The 22,224-nt window shown below is 38.8% G+C and overlaps 1 protein-coding gene across 6 annotated transcripts in view; it reads right to left on the bottom strand.

Moving 5' to 3' along the window:
- ZNF385B (zinc finger protein 385B) overlaps positions 1-22,224 on the bottom strand; it is a 136,407-nt gene that overhangs the window by 4,014 nt on the left and 110,169 nt on the right. For all 6 annotated transcript variants that reach the window (XM_075756512.1, XM_075756514.1, XM_075756517.1 and 3 more), the window contains exons 4-6: positions 20,586-20,748; positions 1,557-1,802; positions 289-467 (exon numbers count right to left, since the gene is read on the bottom strand). In XM_075756512.1, coding sequence (XP_075612627.1) covers positions 289-467; positions 1,557-1,802; positions 20,586-20,748 — 588 coding nt within the window. The remainder of the gene's footprint in view (positions 1-288; positions 468-1,556; positions 1,803-20,585; positions 20,749-22,224) is intronic.

Below are 22,224 nucleotides of genomic sequence, written 5' to 3'. Positions count from 1 at the left end.
AAATCTCTCTCGAGCCACAGCAAAGTTTTAAACTAGATCTGCTATGTTATTCATTGATACTGACATCTTGTCCACCTCTGCTTTATGACTCTCACCTCATTTTTTCCCAGCTGCAACAATTAGGTGAACCTGATCTATAGTGAATTATTTAGAAATAGTTGCAGGATGACAGAAAAGAAATACTAAGTTCACTTTTTGCCAAAACATCTTCGCACAGACCTACGTCCCACCTACAATTTTGCAATGCAACTAAAAACAGCAAAGGAGCCCCAGATACATGCAAGCCACCTGTTTAAGTTGGATTTCTGAATTAACATGGACATCACAGATTTCACAATGAAACGTCTTGTTCTGCAGTCCTGAGCCTTTACTGCCGTTCTGCACCTTCAGCCGGGATCCAGGTCTAGGGTAAGACTTGATGGGACCAGCACCGTTCCGAGCCTCGACCATGGTCTTGTGCTTGGAGCCTAATGCGCAAGGAGACAGACTTAATGATCGGCAACACAGAAGCAAGTCCATTAGCCTTGGGACTTTTTGTAACACATTTATCTTCAAGATAGAATGGTTAAAGTCACCACAGATCAGGATTAATGATGACTCTGGTTTTGGCCGGCGTAGTTCCCACTTCCTCGATCTAAAGGGAAGCCAGACAATGGAAGAGGAGTTTGTACAAAAAGGGAACAACAGGCACGCTGGATCACTGCCTCTCTGTTTGAGGGCAGTGTGTGGCTGTATGGCCAAGGTGTTCGTTGCTTATTCTTCTGCCAAAATCCATATAGCTGGTGAAACACAAAAAAGGGCCAAGCCGAGTGGGAGAGGAACCATAGCAATCACTCAAAACCTGCCTAGGAACAGGAATACTTCAATAAGTATCCTCTGATTAGAAAGAAATGGCTGCTTTGGCCATTTCAAGAATGGATTACAGCTGTAAAACCAGCTTCAATGGTTTGTTAACAAGCTTTACATCACCAGCACATCACAGAGCAGCCAGAGCGCATTAGGGATTGCTGCTTGTGGCCTTTTAAAAGGAGCATATCTAATTTGCGATAATCAAAAGATTCTAGGACATCTAGGAATTCTAAGGAGCCCACCCTACAATTATCAAAAATATCAAATAATAAAAATTACTGTAAGTTGTACCAGCAAAAACCCAGACACCAGAGATAGTGAAATGAAATATTAAAGAGAGAGAGAGAGAGAACTGACATTTTAGAAACCTTAGTGTTACACAAACCACTATGATCATACTATGATCCTCACTATGGAGGTATGATGGAATCTGATTAGGGAACGTGAACTGTAGGGATTTTTGTCAACTAAAAGCTTACAGAGTACATGAAGGACAGTTCAAAAAAAATTAGAGAGAGCTTTAATAAAATATCAAACACCATACATGAAACTGTCATTAACAGAAATGTTTTTGTAACCTGCCATTTTAAGTTTTGACTAAAAGCCTCTTCAGCGAAGCGTGGCTACCCCAGTGTCAGAAAACCAGCTTGTTACACTGAATTTTAAAAACAGTAACACACAACTGTATGCACTGTATGCATACTCACCTGTATTGTGGGCTTCTAGTTGTGACAGGGAATTCACAGCCACTTTGCATAATGAACAGTAAAGTAGTTTTTTGGCTTTTTCTTCTTCTGACTCAGAAACTGCATTCGGAGCTCCATTCGTGCTCTTGGAGGATGAGGCAGGTGTTACAGGTGCCACTGCTGCCACTCCAGCTTTGGGAAGGAAAGGACCCACTTCTGTGCTGGACTGCTGACTTGCACTATTGGCTTTTGCCTTCCCTTTATCTTCTAAAAGAAGCAAAATATGTATGTCAACGTGCTGCACACACAAAAAAATCATACAGTAATAGTCCTGTGGTTTTAGTGAACCCAACACAACAGGGGCCTAATTCATCTCATTTTACACAGGACAGCAGCATCCTTGAAATCTTGCTAAAATCCTACTATGAAATGTGTGTAATTTGACAAAAGGAGTGATTTTCCTGTTTTTAAAGTTACCAGTGAATACCAATGACTTCAACAAATTCACGCCAGCTGTTGTTGCTGTCATGCTGCAGGTTTGGCCAGTTGAAAGGAACACAAGAAAGCACAAAGGGAGCCAGGGTTAAGGGCTGGAGAGCACTCAGAAACATGTGAGCCTTCGCACAGGGGATTACAAAAATATTTCTGAAAAGCAATACATTTGCCTTTGGAATGGCTAATTTTCTCAAAGTCACTGGGAGGACATTGAAAGGCTCCAGCACCATCTTGATATATGATATCCCTCATTTCAGTTACAAGAGTTGATTATGGTACTACCCTACACACATGAACACAGCTGCTAATATTTTTAGGTTTTTCCAAGAACAATTCCCCATATATATGTGGAGATCAGATGGCTCTGATGTGCATTCAGTGCATTCCTGTATCACTTCACAAGCACGAGTCAATCATCTGTGCTCCTGTGAGACAGGTAGGCAGGCATTGCTTCATTTTACACGTGGCGATCGCAAGGCGAGAGATTAAATGTCCCAACTGTGCCTGAAGAGGAACGTTGTGTCAGAGCCAGTATTCAAATGCTCCTTGCCCACGTTTCGTCTACAAGAGCTCATTGCATTTCAAGCTGTTCAGCTGCAGTCCTTGTGACCACCAGCCATACCAGCTGCTGGCAGTAAAACAAGCCCACCTCTAAAGAACGTGGGAGGGGAGGGGGACAGTACAGGGCTTCTGGTGTGAGCAGCCCTGACACAATGAACATCAGAAACGACTGCTTAAGTGACTTCTTGTCACTCTGAACAACAAGGATCAAATTTTATCATCTAAGCAAGCATTTGAAACCTATGGCATAGGTTTAAATAGTGTTGAACCGATTTGAAAAACTAGGTTCTATTTGGAGTACTTGGTTATTTTTAAATACGGGCCCTTGCACTTCATGTTTACAGCTGCCAGACTCTGTCTTACCATCACTCTGTGTATCAGGCCAGTGCTGCACTACCAAGAATTCTGAAAACAGGATCGCGCCCCTTACAACAAACACTTGAGAGTGCGTATGAACTAGGAACAGGCATCCTGAAACTACAACCCACAGTTGTTGGCATATTTCCCAGAAGTGCACTGCAGTACATCAATTTTAGATTGTTAAAAACCAGGAGAAAGAATATTCTAATAAAAGAATTGTTATTTTTTAAAATACCGATAAAAATACTTTGAAATTACATGATATGAACTGCATTAAATATTGAAAATGATCAGGTATAAAACCTACTATTAGGACCAAATTAATGATAAAACCAGATTCTGAACGTATTTTGATGGATAAAGTATGACAAGAGAAAGTGATGTTAAATCATAGTTCATAGACTATTCAGTTTTAATGTCTCTATAGTAATAAGTCACATCTGCAAAAAACCTAGAACACATTATATGACTTGTGAGTCTTCATAACATATACGGTTTTAATAAATAGCATTTGCTAACATTCTAAATTAAAGAGTTTTCAATATGGAAAGTTCTCCGAGGTGCTAACATCTACAAAGGAAACACGCTGAACTGCTGCCATTTGTGAATTCATATTACAGGAAAGTAGACTTGTTGTTGTTGTTCTATGCAATATTATGCCAGGCTGCAAAAGGCATAACACCAGGATGTATGTGACCTGAGTGCAATAAAGGAAGGTCCCTCAGTATTTTGCATTTCAGGCCTTTAAAGAATAATACAACTGTAAAACTCCAAGCTGTGTTAATACATAGAGACTACACTTCTAGTTTGAGGGTTTATGTTGTTTCCCATGTTTTTTTTTTTAATGTAAGTATAAAGATTTGGTGCTTTTGCAACACTTCCTAGAGATAGAAATCATCTCTTTCTGGGAGATAGAGAGAGAAGAGGAGGAACGTGAACTGATGCACACCGGGGTGGACCCCCAGCTTGAGAGACTGCCTCGTGCCACAAGTGCACCTTTCGCACCTGCCTGCACCCCCTGAGCTTGCTGCCAAACTGCCTGCAACGAGAGGGAGCAGATTTTTATCTCTTTGTTTTGCCATCAAGCGACTGTGCAGTGAGACCCTGAGCAACAGAGTAAGATCTGTTTTACACAGGCCACCAATTACCATCACAGACTGATGGTTTTCCATAGCTGAATTTAACAGATGATTGAAAAATGACAGATTTCATTTCCCACTTCTCCTCACTTAGCCGGCCACCAGCTGATGTAGTACATCAATTTTTAAAATATTCCCTAGATTTACAGTGTTTTCACAATTCACAATACAAAGCAATTCTAGAGTATATAATGCGTAACAAGCTAACAAGAAAACTTCTAGAAAACTAGAGAGAAGTTACCAGCATCCAGCTGGGCTCAATTCTGCCAGTATCTCTGCTTTTGGAAAGAACCTCAGTTCACACAACACCATCCTTTGGAAAGCTTCCTGACACAAATAAGCTCTTCATCCATGGAGATGTATGTGTATAAGGAGAGACACACGCCCCTCTATGAATTAATGTTTCCTTCCACCATTCTAAATGCTTAATGCAGAACATCTTCAAAGATCATAATTGTAAGGTTATTACACAGTTTAACGCCCACAGAAAGTACACTGAGCTAAGTGCATATTTGTCACTGCAGTGGGGCCAGAATTGGGTTTTCCTGGCTTCTAAAATCAGAAAATTGCACTTCTCCAAATGGGCTTTTGATAACAGCTTATTGTTTTCAATCCACAGAATTCAAAACACCATTACTTACAGTTTTATGTTTGAGACAAAAATGCCAAGTGTTCAACTGTGCAAAGCACAGGAAATGCAAATCACACGTATACACAAAGCACAAAGATGATTACTCTTTTATTTGTACTTACAGCACAGAGCTAACAAATAATATTTCCATGCAGAAATCAGAAACGTAACTGTTAATGCCTGCACGCACATACATACTTCCAAACTCTAAACACCGTATAAAATACATGTAGATGGTTAGATGCGGTGGTAGGATTATAGTTCTCTTGCTATTTCTGAAGGCAAGCATTATCGAGAAGAGGCTCAAATTTGCTCTGATTTCCACCTGGGCCAAGCCCAAGGAGCCCAGCAGAGCCCGAACAAGTGCACGGGTGAGTCTGTCCTGCCCAGGGCCAGGACCGTACCACCGGCTCCTGCTGCACGGCTCAGCAGAGCACAGCTGGAAGCAGGAGATCACGGTGGTACCAACCTCCTCCCAGAAAACTGCAGCTGTGATTCAACCTGAGCCAGGGTCAGGTTGAAATGCCCACATCGCAGCTCACGTGCAAGGGGTTGATTTAAAATCTAGCCCGCACTGTTGCACTGTATCTATGTTCTTTTTCCACACAGAAAGGCCATATTTCATCTGTGTTAAATTCCTGTCTTTAAATTAAGTCTCCCTTTTCCTCAAGACTCTGGAGAAGTAAATCAATGGTTCATTTCAAGTTCTTACTGAAGCCTGAATTTATTTTGAAATAGAGCCCAAGGAAAAAATAAAGCAAGCTAATTAAGTATTGCTTTGGGCTCAGTAATATCAATGCTCTTGTCGTCTACTTACATTGTTTCAATTCTGCTTTGAAGTTATTTTCACATATTTCTGGTTGTTTGCCTTATGTCTGTGTGAGCACCATGTTAGAATTCAAGACTTATTTATCTAATTAGAACTGCCTCGTTTCAGCTATATGTACCAGAGTCAGGACACAGCACAGGGTAACATCTGACAGGTTCAAATCTAACAGGTTCTAGCTCCCAGAGCAAGAACAGATGAAAAGATTGCCCAATCTTTGCAGGTCCTGCCACTCTCGCTCCAGTTGCTATGGCATAATCTACAGGACCTACGCGTTAATGATGAAATCCTAGTCCAGCAAATGAGTGGGTTTTGCCCTAGCTCAGAAAGGGGAAAAAAATGTTATAAAACTTCTTCGCTCCAACACTCAACCTGCCTCTCCTCTTTGCAGTTGTTTTCTTTCCTGGTGCACAACTGACCGTGGATGCTCTGCCCCTGCTCACAGTCCAGCGATCAATGCAGTCCGTGAAAACAAAAAGAGTATTTCCCCCCCTCTGCAACCATTCCATTCAGCAGTTTGGTTTATAAGGTACCTTTAAGAGAGATCACTTGGTTTGCTCATGATTTGCGTCGTGTTTACAATTTCACAATGTATACATATTTGCACATTATAAATGTATGTTTTCAAATGATCTCTTACCATAGTAAAACGTGCCTATAGGTATTGCTTTCTACAGCCAGGAAATAACTTTTTTTTTTGTGTGTGTGTGTGAGAGTGATGGTTTTGGTGCATGCTAGGTAGAAGACTTCATGATGAACATATATGTACTACTTTCAGTGGAAAGGTAACTTAAAATTCAGATTGTTAATTCAGAACTGAGATCCTTGATACAAATAAAACCAAGTAGATTGTTAATTCAGATTGTTAATTCAGAACTGAGATCCTTGATGCAAATAAAACCAAGTAGAATTCTAAAACTCATGTATAAATCTAGAAATTCAGCTTCACACCTTTCTTCGTGCCATGTCCTTCAGCGCGTCCCCCAGCTGCAGGCACTGAAGAGCAGCCATACACAAGGTACTTTAGATCAGAAGGGCAGCACAAACATTGGAAAGTGGCCACCACTGCTCTAGACAACCCTACGCTGAAGCTCTTCTGAGAGATTTGCTAATTTTCCATCCTAGAAATGGAGATTTGTTTTTATAATTCTTCCACCTGCTCGCACCACAGATCATATTGCCAGCTTAGAAAGGAGCATAATAGAAAAACTGGTTTTGGCAGTCCAGATATTTATGATTCTCCTTCATAAAGGTAAGAAAATAATAAATACTTGTGCTCCTTTTCTTCTTGAAAAACCTGAAGGAAAGAGCCATGAAATTCCTAACGCAATCTCCAGCCTAAAACAGCCACCTTAGGAGAAACACAACAACAAAATAATTTAATGTATGACTGAATTGCTGCCTGGTTGTCAATGCTAAGCAACTGAGGATCAGAACTGATGCACAGTTAGGTGCAAATCCTTTGGTGTGATCAGCCTTGTTTACAGTGGTATGTTACAACACCACATTACTACTGAAAGAACAACTTTTAAAAACAAGGACAGCTTGATGACCCTGAACACCTTTAATTAATTTCTGACCATGCCACTTGTATGGTAACTAAAGTGAAAAGTGATTTCTGGATTATTTATGAGTTACTGGAAATGTGGTGCAAAGATTGCCTGGAGTTCACATAAGCTGTGTTACAGGGAATGGGTATTAGTCCAAAGTGTTGATTTCTGAGAGGAATTGAGACTTTGAGGTAAAGCAAGCATATCTCCCAAAACAGCAGAGCTGTACTGAGTGAAACCAATTTTCAGGTTCTCCCTATAATTTCAACAGCTCCAGATATGCCTATAAATATTGGGTTGCATTAAACAACCTTTGAAGCATACAGTGATTATGGAACAGGAAAAGGAAATCAATCAGGTTGTCAGACTATTGTATAAATGCTCTTTCCCTCATCAGCTGTGTAGCAAAGGTAAAATCAGTTACATTACAGTCACATACAGTCCAAGAAATTTTGCTGAAGAGCTTATCACTGTAGGTAAACTGGCATCAATAAAGACAAAGTAAAAACGTGCCTATTGAAAAATAAAACTCTTGGTTAAAATTTGACATTTTAGATGCTTGGCACAGCTGACAAAACTAGAAAATAACACTTCTTTCTCACTACACTTTTTCTTCCTACACTTCTTTATAAAATATGCCCATTGACAATGCAGAAGAGACGCGAGTTAGTCGATATTGCTAAAATCTATCATTTGACCTTGATGTTGCAAGCTTTCTGCACACAGAACAACAAGGTGGCCCCCAGACCAAGCGATTTTCAGTTTAAGAGCAGAGATCACAGCTGCAGAGAGACAGGAGAAATCACAGAAGAGACAGACCAACCAGTCACCAACACAGGCACTGCTGTAGCAGCCAAACTTCTCACAAGCTTTTTTCTGTTTTTTAATCCATCACAAAGAAAGAGAAATTTTCGAAGGTGAGAGTAACAGAAGTAAGCGTGGCAGCTGTTTGCAGGGAGCTCTTCACAAAGACGACCAGGAAAAGCGGGAAGCTGTTTGGGAAGCTGGTTTCAACGGTTGATGGGTGGTAGGTGCAAGTCAGCATCTTGAAAGTACATTACAAAAGACATACGAAGGTATGGAGAGCTTTGAAAGTGAAGGACATGAAGAACTTGGAGAGAGAAAAATCAGTAGCTTTAGCTGTACCACTGGAATATTGCAACAAAATTTGCAGCATTTAAAATAAAAACATGAAAATAGAGAGATCACAGTCAAAGAGGTTACAAGCCTGGCTGAAAGTAATGAAGGGAGGTGTTAAGAAACCATGACAAAATAAAATCAAGGTGGGGAAAACTTATTTAGCCACACCGAACTTGAAGGACTGCCCAAACACACCCTGGGACACAGCTCTGGGGCAGAGAGAGGACCCACAAGTCATCAAATTGGAAACAATAGTTGCAGTACATCTCTTTGCCGGACGGAGGAGAGGATGAATGACCAAATTAATAGAAGGGCCTCCTTCCATATATTAGCAGAAAAAATACTGAATAGAAAGGCAGACAATAGCTCCAGTAAGAAAAGCAAGTTTCAAACCATTGCTCTTCACAGAAAGTCTTCTGCTGGCTCACACTACTATAAAGGAATAAAGCACGCACTTACATATTTAATTATCCTTTTTATGAAGAAAAAGATGAACACTATGAGTAATATATGCTATAAAGGCAAAGGCAGGAAAGCAATTAAGTCACTAGTGGTCACAACCTTTACAGCATTTGTAAGCACTCTGTCCTGCATCTCAGCATCACTCAAAAAACCCCAACAAAAAGCATTAGATTATTTCTTGACACTCATTAAGACAGAGTTAGCTAACTTTGATAAGGGATTTCAAAATCGGGTTTGTTTTATCTCCACATTTGCTGAATAATGAGACTCTAATGGCTGTCAGACAAAATACCTACTTTCTCACTAGTTGTGCAGTCTACTGAGAAATGAGGCTGAAAAACCCGTAGGGCTCTGTTCTAGAAAAATTCCACTGCAAACCTACATGCAAATCAGACAGCGCAGTGTATCTATTAACCCTTTGACTACCTTTAGTTTCCATAAAATGTTTTTCCTTGTACTTCAGGCCTGTCTGAAAAAGGGCTAGGTTTTATATAATGAAAGGTTGTTACATGAAATAAATCTGTTTGACACATTCTAAAGAAAACCAATTTTGTTTCTGTACAAAGATGAGAAACAAATGGAAGCTATAAATATAAAGCTTTTCATCTCAAACACAAATGAGCACTGAAATAAGCTACAACATATTTTCTCAAGATAGTGAAGCCTCATCAGGAAATGTCTGGATGGCTCTGCAATATTGAGTGAACTCTGTAGCTAGACTGATTATCTGATTAACTGCATCACTACTCTCCAACAGGCTGAGCTGTAGTATCTCTTTCATTTCAGAAGTATTGCTTGTTTGGCTATGGTACAACAGTGATGTTGATACTTAATTTCTTAGGTGTTTTATTTCTTATTTGGCATACCAAAGACTCCAGGGAATTTTCTTACAAAGAAACCTGTCATTTTTCAGAGTACAAAAATACTTGCAACTGATCAGATGTAACGTTACAAAGGTTTAGTTTTAAATTCTGGATGGGTTTAATTTTTATGAAAGCAGACTGATGAGAATTAGCAAATACTCAGAAGTACACACAGTTCTGCAACTGTAAAATCTTACCCTGCAAAATCTATTTCTGTACCTATTTGTACACCTTCCTGAACAGAGTGTGCCTGCTGCTCCAGTTACTGGGGCGTCCAAGATGATCCCACTATATCACCTATGACTTTTAGTCAATTCCTTGCATAGTTGGGGATTCTTTGAGAATTGTTCTTGGTTGGTTGGCTGGTGGTTTAGATCTGGTTTACTGATCAAGATCAAGAAAAATCTGGGTGCACTCATGAGGGTGGAAAAAAAAAAGATATGCTGGCACATACATGAAAAGCATGTATTGAAGTAACTGTGCAAAAGTTGTTACACATTGAGAAAGGGCATTCACATTTCAAAAAAATCTCTTATTTAATATTTCAACGTAATGCAGTTTCTCTGTGCAAAAGCCAGAGGAACAAAAAGAAGGGTTGATTCTGCACTGTTAGCCAAAATGCAGGAGTGCACATACTACGTCTGGAGCAAACAAACTTCCAACACTCACTTGAAGCAACTTGTGTCTCCATTTCACCTGCTTGTCTTCAATTCTGCTTTTCTACAGGATGCAGGTGATATCAGACTTCTCTTTACCTCATTTGAAAAGAGATTAATACAAATTTCCCCTCCTTTTACAATTTTTAGACTGAATAGGGAGAACGGGTAACTACGGTAAATGAATGTAGTGGGTTAGTTCTGGAGAAAACCAGCTCATCTACAAACAGAAATACAGAGCAGTTTCCTAGCATACACTGCCGATATCTAATTTCCCAGTGACGCACCACATCCCTGTTACAGTAGGTTGGGAAAACTTTCACTAGAAGTTTGTTCATAAAACCCAGCAGGATCAGTAGCACTACGCTGCCAGGAGCTCTAACCAGGGGACACACAGCACCACACAGCTAGCAAGGGTGGATCTATATTTATATCTTTATATCCATAAAGTGAGACTATCCAACAGCTTACTCTTCCTGGGTCCTGTTGCTGGACGTCTAGGCAAATTTACTTAAAATCTACCTTAACCTTTCATCTGTGCTGAGCTATGCCAGTCTGTATTGGCCAGAATGGACAAATTTAACAGTTGGAAAATTATAAGACAGCTTGGGCAAAGTTTGAAATATAGTATAAGATCTGTTATTACAAAATGTGACTTATGTGGGTGAAAGTAAATGTTTTTGCTGGTTAAACTTATCTTTTTCTGGCACCAGACATCTATTATTTTGTAAATATTTTATACTCCCATTACAGACTCTGCCACATTTATTTTAGAGGTCCTGGAATGAAAACTTTCTATAGTACTACAATGTCTTTTTAACATTTTAATAATGTAGGAATGCTTAGAAAAACAACATTCCAAGATTAGAACAAACATACCGTATTCTGCCCAGACATCCTTCATTTCTGCTTAAAAATGTCCTGGTTCATCCTCCTCAACTATAAAAATTGCCTCCTCCATCTATGAATCTGAAATATATTACTAGAAACACATTTCACTTGCCATTTGTGCAAAAAAAAAAAGAAAAATCTTAAAATTCTACCCACAGCTGCTAAAGTGCTTTGGAACTCAATACAAAATGTATGGGTGTCTAAATAAATGAATCAAGAAGAACTGACAATCTGCATGCAAGTACATTCTCGCGGACCTGTGTCTGAACTACTTAACTTAGTACTTGCCCAGGCAGAACTGCCACTGAAGTCAGCTATGAAACACTCATCTTCATTGCAGTTAAATGACATCTATAATCGCGCATTCTCAATGATTTCGGTGGCAGGTTTGCCTGAGGACTGTGAGTATTTAGTCATGCCCTCAAGATTTGACCAATAAATTGCATTTCAAATATAATTTGTCTAACAGACACCAAAGTATTTTAATTCTCCTTGAAAACAAGTAATAAGGAAATAATACATAACCTGTTGTTTGTATATATAATTTTTATACTATAGGAAATGTAGCATATTTCTCACACCAAGTCAGTAACGCAGCAGCTGTGGAATTGAGGCGGAAGGATGATAAAGGAAGATTTCTCAAAAGACCTATTTAAATGTCTGATGTGCTAGCCATGGATATTTTTGCTTTTGTTTTTGATTCAGGATCTCTGAACAATTCTGTATCAAAATCAACTCACCAACTTCTTGGTCTCAACAATTGCCTGCCATCCCCTAGCAACGTGCATTTTCCTTGTGTTCTAAATGCTGCTTGCAATTATGTTACAAAAATGAGGATAAGTATGAGTAAAAATAACATTTACCAAAAAAAACCCCAACGAACAAATCAAGCCACATTATTGATTGTGTGGAAGTTGACACTAGACCAGCTTTAACTCTCTGAGGTCTTTACTGAAACAGTTGCTGAGAAACAGAGAAAAAAAGCCACCAGCAAGACTGTTTTCCCCAACTGTAAGTATACACTTTCCAGAAGAAGGTTTAAAAATAGAATATTTATCTCATTTAGGGACAAACCTGAAGCATCCTGAAGCAACAGCATTGGGCCTGACCCGTTCTTTCACATTTGGAGATTAAATTCACTCAAAGGCCGAGAGAAACACAATCTTTAACTTTGGCACTACCGGACACAGGCAAAACTCCATTCAACTACCAATTGTATGAGCAGTCACCAGAATTCTGTTATTTATTCTCTGATTATGTGAGAAAACTAAATGTCTGGTATCAAAAGAATGACCTTACTTCTTTAGCAATATAATTCTTTAATAAGCTTTGTGAAAGTATTAGGTACAGATAAAGCTACTCCTCCCAGGCTTGTTAAAAAACCCAACAAAACCAGCAGCTGTCTTGTTTGGAGTTTTCCATTCTAATGGATTTAAAGGGCTAACTTCAGTCCTACGTCAAGAAAGAGAACTTCCACTGGATTTGAATTTCTTACTCATCTAAAAACAAACCTAGGGCTTGGTACACAAATTATTTTTTTCTTAGGTAAATAATACTGTCATTCATCATCAAAATAATAACCATCTTAAGGTGATAGAAGGGGATATTTTATTTCTCTCATTTCCAATTTTTACAAAATCTCATTACATAACCCTCACTTTTTAAGATACTTCTGGATCATCTTTCTTCCTAACAGAAAATTGCAAAGCAGATGAGTGACAATGGTATCTCGGTTTCAACTCTCTTTTTGCCAGCTACTTCTTTTTTGTCCCACTTTCTCCCCTTCTCCATTTCCTTACCTGAAGACTCAAGAACTCCTGTAATAGTATGCGGTAAAGACAACGATGAATAAAGAACAATGTGACACATAATAGTTCTGGTAGTGCCACCTCTCTGGTATTATGTCCTCTATGGAAATATACATAGATAAATTTGCTAGTAATTTTTGTTATTTCATATTAATCTTCTTATCATGCTATTATCGTCATCCTTCTATAAAAAAAACAAATTTGGCTATTCAATAGGCGCAGCAGAACAAACAAGAAAAATAGATGCACAGTATGAAAAAGTAGATTCACAATATTAAAGGGTTGCTGAAAGATTGAACATATATAAATGGATTCCTTAAATGACCACACACATCTAACTAAAAAAAAAAAAAACCCAGTAGCTGAGAGCACCCCTGGCTCTGCTCCCACTTTCCAGCAACATTAGTAGAGCCATTCTTGCTTGGCCCAACGCCTATCTTTATGTCTCACCAAAGTAACAAAAACTTTGTATAATTTTTAAGGACACTAGTGAAAAAATATGCAATAAAATTCCAGGTTTTAGAACTGGAATAAGTAAAAGTAGTAGTGGTATACAGTTTTAATGATACAGGACACATGAACGCTCATGCACAGAGCAGAGCACCCAAAAGAAGTCTTATTTCATCTTGCAATATATTTTTGATGCAGAGCTTCTGCTTGAATTACTGCAGGAGAAAAGGCTTACCTTTTCTTAAAAAAAAAAAAAAAAAAGAAAAAAGTCCTGCTTGCATGTATTTCTGATTGATATAATAACTGGAGAAAGAAAAGATTGACCTTTTTCAATTTGAACAGAAATTGCAACAGCTCATCAATGTAATTGTGTCAGCTGCAGAGCTTATTTTTCAGTTAATGGCCTGTAATCAGTTTTCAGTAGAGGTGCAGAATTTGATATGTGCTAGTTAGCATTGTTATAGACAGGCTGAAGAAATACCTGAAGACTTCCAGGAGCTCCCAGGAGTTTATCAACACCAAAACACAGAGAATGATTGCTCTTCCATTCAGGTTGTAAGACACACATGGAAAGACAAGGCTCGAATACCCACTTTTGAAAAGTATGAACAGTAGGAGTGACAGGGAAGAAAGTGTTTAAAGATCCAACCTATTACACTGATTTCCTGTAGATAGATTTAATAGACTTTGATTTGCTAATTCTCCTTTGGGCTAACTTTTCATCCTAAGACCATAAACCAAACAGCAACTTCCTGAAACAGCTGCTGAAATAACCCACCAGAAAATGCCCAGAAGCTGTTTACTACTAAATCCAATACAGGTGTTAAATGTGCCACTGACAGTATGTTTTACATATCAATACTGATAATATAATGTTCGTGTAAATACGTGCATGGTACTTGCAATGGTGTATCAGTGATGAATTTATAAGCATTTATTAATTCTATTTTATATTATCAACTATAAAAGTGCTGTTCAAGCAGCAAATTCTATACTGTGCTTTTACCTCTGTTTTGGGGACAGAGTTTCAACAGGCGGCAATATAGAGTGATCTTCAGATGGCTGTGAAACATTGAATGAAAAGAGAACAAAACTCAGCATGCTCAGAGGGTCTAATGAAAAAATGCCCTTGAAATGACTCTCCTTGGTGGCTGCATTTGATTGAATTTACTACTTAGTTGACCATAAACTAACGTCTTTAACAGAAATACGCCTGTGCTTAGCAGGCACTATCTGAATACATATAAACACAGATGCAGGATTATTTTATAGCATATAACTTCAGCAAAATTCTTTATGTAAGCATAAATGTGAAGAACTGATGAGGCTCATCAGTAGCTTTTGATGAAGGCTAGACATAACGACAAGCATCTTTGAGGGGCATAAGGCAGAAATCTTAATATGGCTGGCTGACATCAGGGGACAGCAAGCCAAATGCATCCTTGTCACATTCCTCTCCTACACCTTCTCTCTCTCCCTGCCCCATCCTCACAATTCAACTTTGTCACGAAATATTCTGAGGTCCATTACAAAGAATTAAAAGATTGAAGAATAAGTGCCCTAAAAACACCCTGAACTTTGAGGTTCTTATAATATCTGTATGACAAATAATCTAGAATTCCCCAGAACAGATATACCACAGTTCAGGTGTGGGGGCTGCGTGTCTCTCTCCCCTAGCTACTTCTGAAGGATTATCTAAAAAAAAAGTTTATTGGAGCTATGTAAACAAGCCATTCCTTTAAAATGAGTGGAAAACAAGGTGATAAATGGAAATAAATGTTAAGGTGAAAAGAGATTTTTTAAAGAGAACTGGTACTATTTTTAGGATTACTCCAACTATGGAGATGCATATGGAAAAGTTTAGAACTTAAGCATTGGCAGAAAGATTTTTAAAATAAGCAATGAAAGCAACACAACTAAGGGAGTCTCCTGATGGTGGACTTGCGAAATACGAACCGAGCCCTCCCTAGGGACATTACACCTCATTGGGAGTTGATGAATAAACAGCACTGGTAATTGGGACACTGGAGAAATCCAACCCATCGTAATCTTCCTGAGTAAATGTGATTCAACTTGTTGCACTCTACTTTAGGAATAAAAAGAAAAAACCACTCAGTTTTGTTGGCAAAGCACCCACAGAAAGCCCTTAATGAACTAAAACCCACAAACAAGACGTCAAGGTGAACTTTCCTAAGTCTGATAAAGCTTGGAGTTGCCAGTCCTGTCTCATGGGCCAAGTAATTACCATATGTCTACATGACATCAAGTGGCATTTATTAGGTCCATCAACACGTCTAGACTGTTTTCAAAATATGAGCTAGCCCATTCGGTGTCTGACACTGTACCGCGCTCTAGCATGACAACATTCCTCAGAACAACCTTCAGTTGGTTTTAGTTATACAGCTGTAATGACTGGAATAACTCTTACACGGCCCACTTAGGATCGAGGACCTGGCAAACAACTTTCCATTTGCATGCCTTTCCTGCCATCCTTGCCATAGCCAGCAGATCAGCACAGGACTGCTCATATGCTGGAATATCATCACCAAGATCCTGTGAACTGCTTGTGAGTCTGCCCTGAGACACAGCTACAGAACAAAGCAGAAGTAAGAGGGGTCAGGATTTGAAACAGGGTCTAGAATTTGGCCTAGTTAGGTGCCTCATGTTGCATATCCCTGTACCAGCTGAACAAAAGGGAGTTTTCATAGAGCATCCAAAGGGTTTGTCTGCACCTACTAAGCCCCAAGTAGCAGAGCCTTCTGATCTTATTTGAATGAGGACTGAACTTGAAATGCCCATACCTATCATTTCACAAACTGGCTCTCACTGCAGCACATACTGAATGGATCAAAGACTGAAAAATAAATGACCTTCCTTTTATAATCTGAAACCTGTTTTGACTCTTTTCAGTAGTTTAAAACAGTTGCATTTACTTCCTGATTTTTATATCAAAGCAAAATGCAAAGCAGGTGATACCACATCATCTGTCTGCTTCATTTTGAACTATTTATTTTGATTTGGAAGTACGATCAAAGAATTCCTCTTTGCTTGATAAGTAAACAGTGACATTTCAATCCAGTTGTTATCATATGCTTTCCTAAAGGACTCATCACTTTAAGCATCTAGACTATGCTAACCTGGGATCACAGACACCATCTTCTATTGCATTCTCAGAGCTATATTTAAAACACACTCTAAATATTCTCAAGTGTGCTATGTACCGGTTGCTACCCCTGCCCTTTTCTAAAGCAATGCCATACATATATGCCATACATATATATACACTACTTTGTGAAGCCATCCTGAAAATCCTGGGCTTCCACAGGGAGGGAAGGGAATCTTTGCCACATGAAAGAGCAGCTCCCACTGCTGTTAACACTGCTGTTCTGTAACCATGTCTCAAAGCAGCTACAAAAAAGCTTGCAGTGTCACCGTAGTGATTTCCTAGCATATGAAACTGTTCTATAGCCATTACTGGATTTTCCTGGATGGTTAAAGAAACTGTGTGGGAGACAGGTTATGAAAGGGTCCCCTATGGACACCTCCAACCTGCAAATACCCATCAGGACAAGCAGATGTGGACCCAACAAGAGGCACAGGAACAACAACCTTGTCACACATCATCCGTGGCTTTTTCTTCCAGTCTGCAGAAATAGTGAACAGAATAGGATGGTAGTACCTACAAGTACCAATAAACAAGTATTTTCTAAATGGTGAAGAGTTGTGCACTTAGAAAGTAAGAACACATAGTAGTCTAATCATGTAAGGATGCAAAACTTGTGCAATCCAACACATCAGTATCCACTTACCTGAGGTTGCAGCCAACTCAGCATTACGGTACTACGGCTTTATCATTACATGTTTGCTGAAGATCAATTTACAAAAGTCATTTCTGAGTCATAATGTATTATTAACATCAGTAGGGAAGACCACACTCTCACAACTTGGGCATCGTCATGCTCAGACTGAGTTTCAGAGTCACCCCTTTCCATTTGGCTGAGGCCACTTTTGTCTGCAGAAGCCCATGTTCTTCTGGAACTTCCCAAAACACCTTAAAGATTAATTTAACTTCTGTAGCTCTACCAGCAGCCACACTTCTCAAGTTGAAAGGAACAGCTGTAGAGAGACCACTGCATCATAAGTTTTGAAAAATAAGGACTGAATGAATTTGTGGTTTGCCTTTGAAAAGATTCATTACACAAGCTGAACTAACAGTGAAATTATTCTTCCTGTTACGAGTACAATAGTGACGTCTGACAAATAACTGGGATCTTATGCTATGTCTGACCCACAGAAGTCACGGCTCTGTAGCAAACTTAACTTGACATTTAAGTTCAATATACATCAACTGTTCAGTCTGAAGAGCTCCAGATCATTCATCATTATGACATCAAAATGACAGCACATCAAAAAGGCTGTTAGTCGTGCCTGCTGTGTCCTTTTATTAGCAGACCTACATAAAAGAATAGTAAATTTCATTTATCAATTTACTATAACAGTCTCTACCCATTCTGCACTAATACCAGTGGAAGTACAGCGGATAACAAAGGAACACAAGAACTTAAAACTATCTTCTCTGTTTAGCTTCTCATTCTCCTCTTCTATACTCAAAAAAAGGACATCAGGAATAACTTAATTCTTGATGAACATGTCTCAGGAACTTAGCAATCCTCCAAAGTACAATGGTTAAACAACGGCTCCACAAGCAGTGGAATTTAATTCCTTTCCTTGATTCCATTCAGCCCCTACCTTATGTCCTTCTAATGCAATTTTTTCAGACCTGCACCACACATACACACTCTCAAATCCTCCCTCATGATGGCAAACATAGTGCCTGGCCAGTCAGCAGGCTAAGCAAAACAGAGCTCACACGGCAGCATCTCTCAGGATGGACCACAAGTTAAGGCTTCTCTTCTACCCGGGTGTCAATTTTCTTCAGACTTATAGGAGCTTCATTAAAACCTCTTCATTTAATGAGATTTTTTGACACTAGCAATACAGTCAAAGTTGTGAAGACAGGGCCAGAGAATAACAGAGATAAGGATAGATGATGTGACCACAAGTCTTGTTTCCTCAGGAAATCAGGATAAAAAAACCAAGACCACAAATACACACATGAGCTGAAACTCTTAATATTAGAAATCTTTTAAAGAAAACTAAAATAAACCTATAAAGTTAATATGTAGTAATATTCCATTTCTCAGACAATGAAAGCTGTGTTAAAACATTCAGAAAAAATGGTATTACTTAATTTGCTCCAAGGCAAAAAAAACCCCACCACTGATTCTCAGACGCAACAGTGAGTGCTCTAGCTGCAATGAGCATTATGTTGAAGAGCTAAACACATGTTAAAGAACAGATAAACAATAGCCTCTGTAAGGGAAAGTGTGGCTGAACAACATTATGGTTTGGTTTCAAGTCCACAGCCTGGAAAAACCCTCCATCTCCAAGCTGTTCCCCACCTCTGCAACCAGCATTCCCTCCATATATGGAGAATTTGCCACTCCAGGTTCAGGTTTTTGTCCTCCCAAACATCCCATTCACAATCTCCTGTAGAGCAGTAACAGGCTCTGAGGAGCCTCCCCTTCACAGAGAATCCCACTGTTCTCCTAATGGGAAGAAAGCGTTTAACTACATCGCCACTGTGATTTATTTTTAATGTACAAACACTTGCAGTGGTATAATCCAACAGACACAGATGGTACTCTAATTTGTGCAGAGTAATTAATAGCATAAAACAACACACTGTCAAAACAGGGCAATATAAAAATATCAAGGGCAGGTTTCCCTTGTCATTGGTTGGTGTATTCTAGCAAAAACTGAATGTAGAGATGTGAATGATTTAGGTACGTTGCACAGAAAAGAAGAAAATTAAGTCACAGACAGATCTCAGCCTGGTACAGGAAACACGAGAGAGATCCAGACTCATGGAAGAGATGATGGAGTTTGTAAAAGATGCTGAAGCTTTTGTTATTTGGCCCCCAGACTTTGGCACAGGCAGGGGCGGGCATTATACAATTATCACAGAATGCATTCTTAACATGTTAAATCCTCTAAAGTTTTAACTGATATCTTACTTGGAGCACCTGGAGCAGTAAGCTATTTTAACCAAAGCTATTTTTGATATTTCAGAGAGTAAAATATTTATCAAATATTTTAAATCCCTTTCCATTCAATAGTCCACGTTTTATTTAGATCGATGGTAGTTTGCTACTCTTAGTAACACGGCTTGTTTACCTGAAGGTGCTGCTTGGATTCATGTTATCTCTCTCAAGCCTAACACATGATTTGCTAGCTGAATCCACTCAAAATTTGGGACCCACAGTCATCGCTAAGGACCCAGACAAAGACAGTTGGGTGCTGCTGTGAAGAAAGCAGGATGACAAGTAGCCACTGATATGGATTTTTCTTTTTTTTTTTTTTCCTTTTGGTGTGTGTGTCAGAAAACTGAAACTGTGTCATTCACCTTATGGCATCTGAGTCAAGCTCAGCTCTGGTGAAGAGGATAAAAAATGGCTACCAAGGCAGAAGGAAATTCATCAGAAGTAGCCTATCAGACCAACAGCTGGGTAACCCACAGTAGGTGCTTTCTCCTGGGCAACACAGTATTTCCGACTGTCAGCAAGTTCAGGAAATTCTCCTGTTTCATTCAGTAACACAACACTGACAGAGCAGAATCTCAAGCAGCTCCACTGCAATTAGTGTTATTTATTTTCCTCAGATTACTAATATGGGGAAAAAAAAAAAGTTATGTTGAAGCACTAACAAGCTGTGGAAGTCAGGAAATACCGTGCCGTGAGGCTCCACTACATTTCTGTAGGTGTGTTTTCCTCTTTGAGCAATATTATCCTGTTCAGAAAGGAAAAATTTCTTACAAAGGTTTCTTGTGCTTCAGCTAAATCCATACATCTCAGACTTGCCCCTCCGCCCACATGCATCCATTATTCTTGTTGTATGAACAACATCCACACTTTATAACAGTAAATTTCACAAGTTTTAAAAATAAAATAGACTTTAGCATTCAGAGACACCTGATGTTTCATAGATGTGAAAAAGCATTTTGATAATATCGAAACCAATCAATTCTGTACAAGAAAGCATAGTAAGTAGTTTAGAAAACACAAGTCATGGATCACTGTCATGCAACCAGAGTCTCTCTTACAAACACCAAAAAAAGGAGAAAATAAAGAATGTATAGAACAAAAAGTTTTCATTGACCTGATTTGTCAGAGATGTTGGCTGTGACTGGCGTGGTGGAGCAGCTTGTGTTAGCCTTTGCGCTGTCCTTGGAAGAACCAACTTTGGGTTTATTTTTCGTTGCCTCTAGTGCTTTGACCTTCTTGGCATGTTTACTTCCTTTGTAGTGGGCCTCGGCCTGGCTCTACAAAGGAGAACAAATCAGGCTCACTTTTTTCTGTACTTCTGTATAACACAATGGATGACAAGGCAGAAAAGTGACACTTTCAATAGTAGGCACCATATTATTCCACCTAGAAAATCTCAGTAGCTTTATACTAACAGTTTTCCTAGATGTAAGTTCTTATATATCCAAATGACAGGATTTTAATGAGTGGTATATGTTTTCAGTAACTTGGAAAAAGAGGCTTTGAGATTACATAAAGCTCTGTCACTCCTAATGTAATTCTTTGCTTCCATGGTGCTTAAAGATTTAAAGCACTATACAAATGTAAACACATCCAATTGAGAAAGATGCTACTCAATTTTCATGTACTGTTCCCTGGTCTTTATTGCTTGCAGTTAGGAAGATGTATCATGCTGTAACATGATTAAATAATCCATTTTTCCTTCTCTTTGATCTAGTACAAAAGTCAAAGTATTTTCATCATTACTAACAGCAACTGAAACAAGCATTAATGACATTGACTTCACCATTAGATCAAGCAAGAAGGGTTAAAATGAAAAACACCACACTTATAAACTTCAAGAGACCCAAGTAAAACACAGAAAACTAAATACTTATCAGTCTTGATTGTTTTACAAATTGCCTTGAATAATTTTTTCCCAAAGACTAAGAAAATTGGAACCTGAAGGACAGGGAAGAGAGGAGGGTTTTTTTGTGTTTTTGTTTGTTTGTTTGGGATTTGCGGGGGGGGGGGGGGGGGGGGGGGTGTGTGTCATGCTAGAGTGCTTTATATGTAATGTACTCTTCTTGGTCTGCCCAAACAGAACAGTGGAAATATGTGCTGAGATGTAATGTTTACTTCATCTTTGACTTAAAACTATCTTCAGAAACTAGGTGAGTGTTTTTTGAAGTTGCAGAGCTGAAGCTAGACACATAAATAAATGCCCATTTTTGCAGTGATTTTGAGTCCCCATTGTTATTCCTGACTCTACATAATCAGCTGCCTTGACAAATCAGGCCACTTTGTTAGGTGCAAAACTAAGGAACTACGTGCTTAATACAAACTCCAAAGCTTGGAAATTTCAGCTAATGAATTTAAATGTTTTTCTTGACTTCTTAAGAAATTAATTTTCCAAAGATGGGTAAGAAACATAATTTTATACAAAACACAGTCTATTTTCATAACATTATACTATTCAGTAATAGCTTTGCATTATTGGTATTTCCAAACATAATTTTAAAAAATTGTTTCAGACATACTACTAGGTGCCTCTATTGAAGGCTAAATATTAACTAAAAAAGTTAATATTGTAGTTTCTTTCAAAGTAAAACACTGAGAGAAAGCATGCTTCATGTAACCAGATGACCACACCTTGGCACCTGGCGTTTAAAAACATCAGTGCAAGTAAACTTTCACTAGGTTCATGCAAAAACACATTCTCTCCAATTGATTAGGACTATTTTATTTTTTTCACTGTGTTAAATGAAGCGAGC

Source organism: Balearica regulorum, chromosome 6 (assembly GCF_011004875.1).
Source record: "Balearica regulorum gibbericeps isolate bBalReg1 chromosome 6, bBalReg1.pri, whole genome shotgun sequence".
Taxonomy (NCBI): domain Eukaryota; kingdom Metazoa; phylum Chordata; class Aves; order Gruiformes; family Gruidae; genus Balearica; species Balearica regulorum.
The sequence above is the reverse complement of the archived record's forward strand: the minus strand, read 5'-3'. Positions and strand labels throughout refer to the sequence as shown.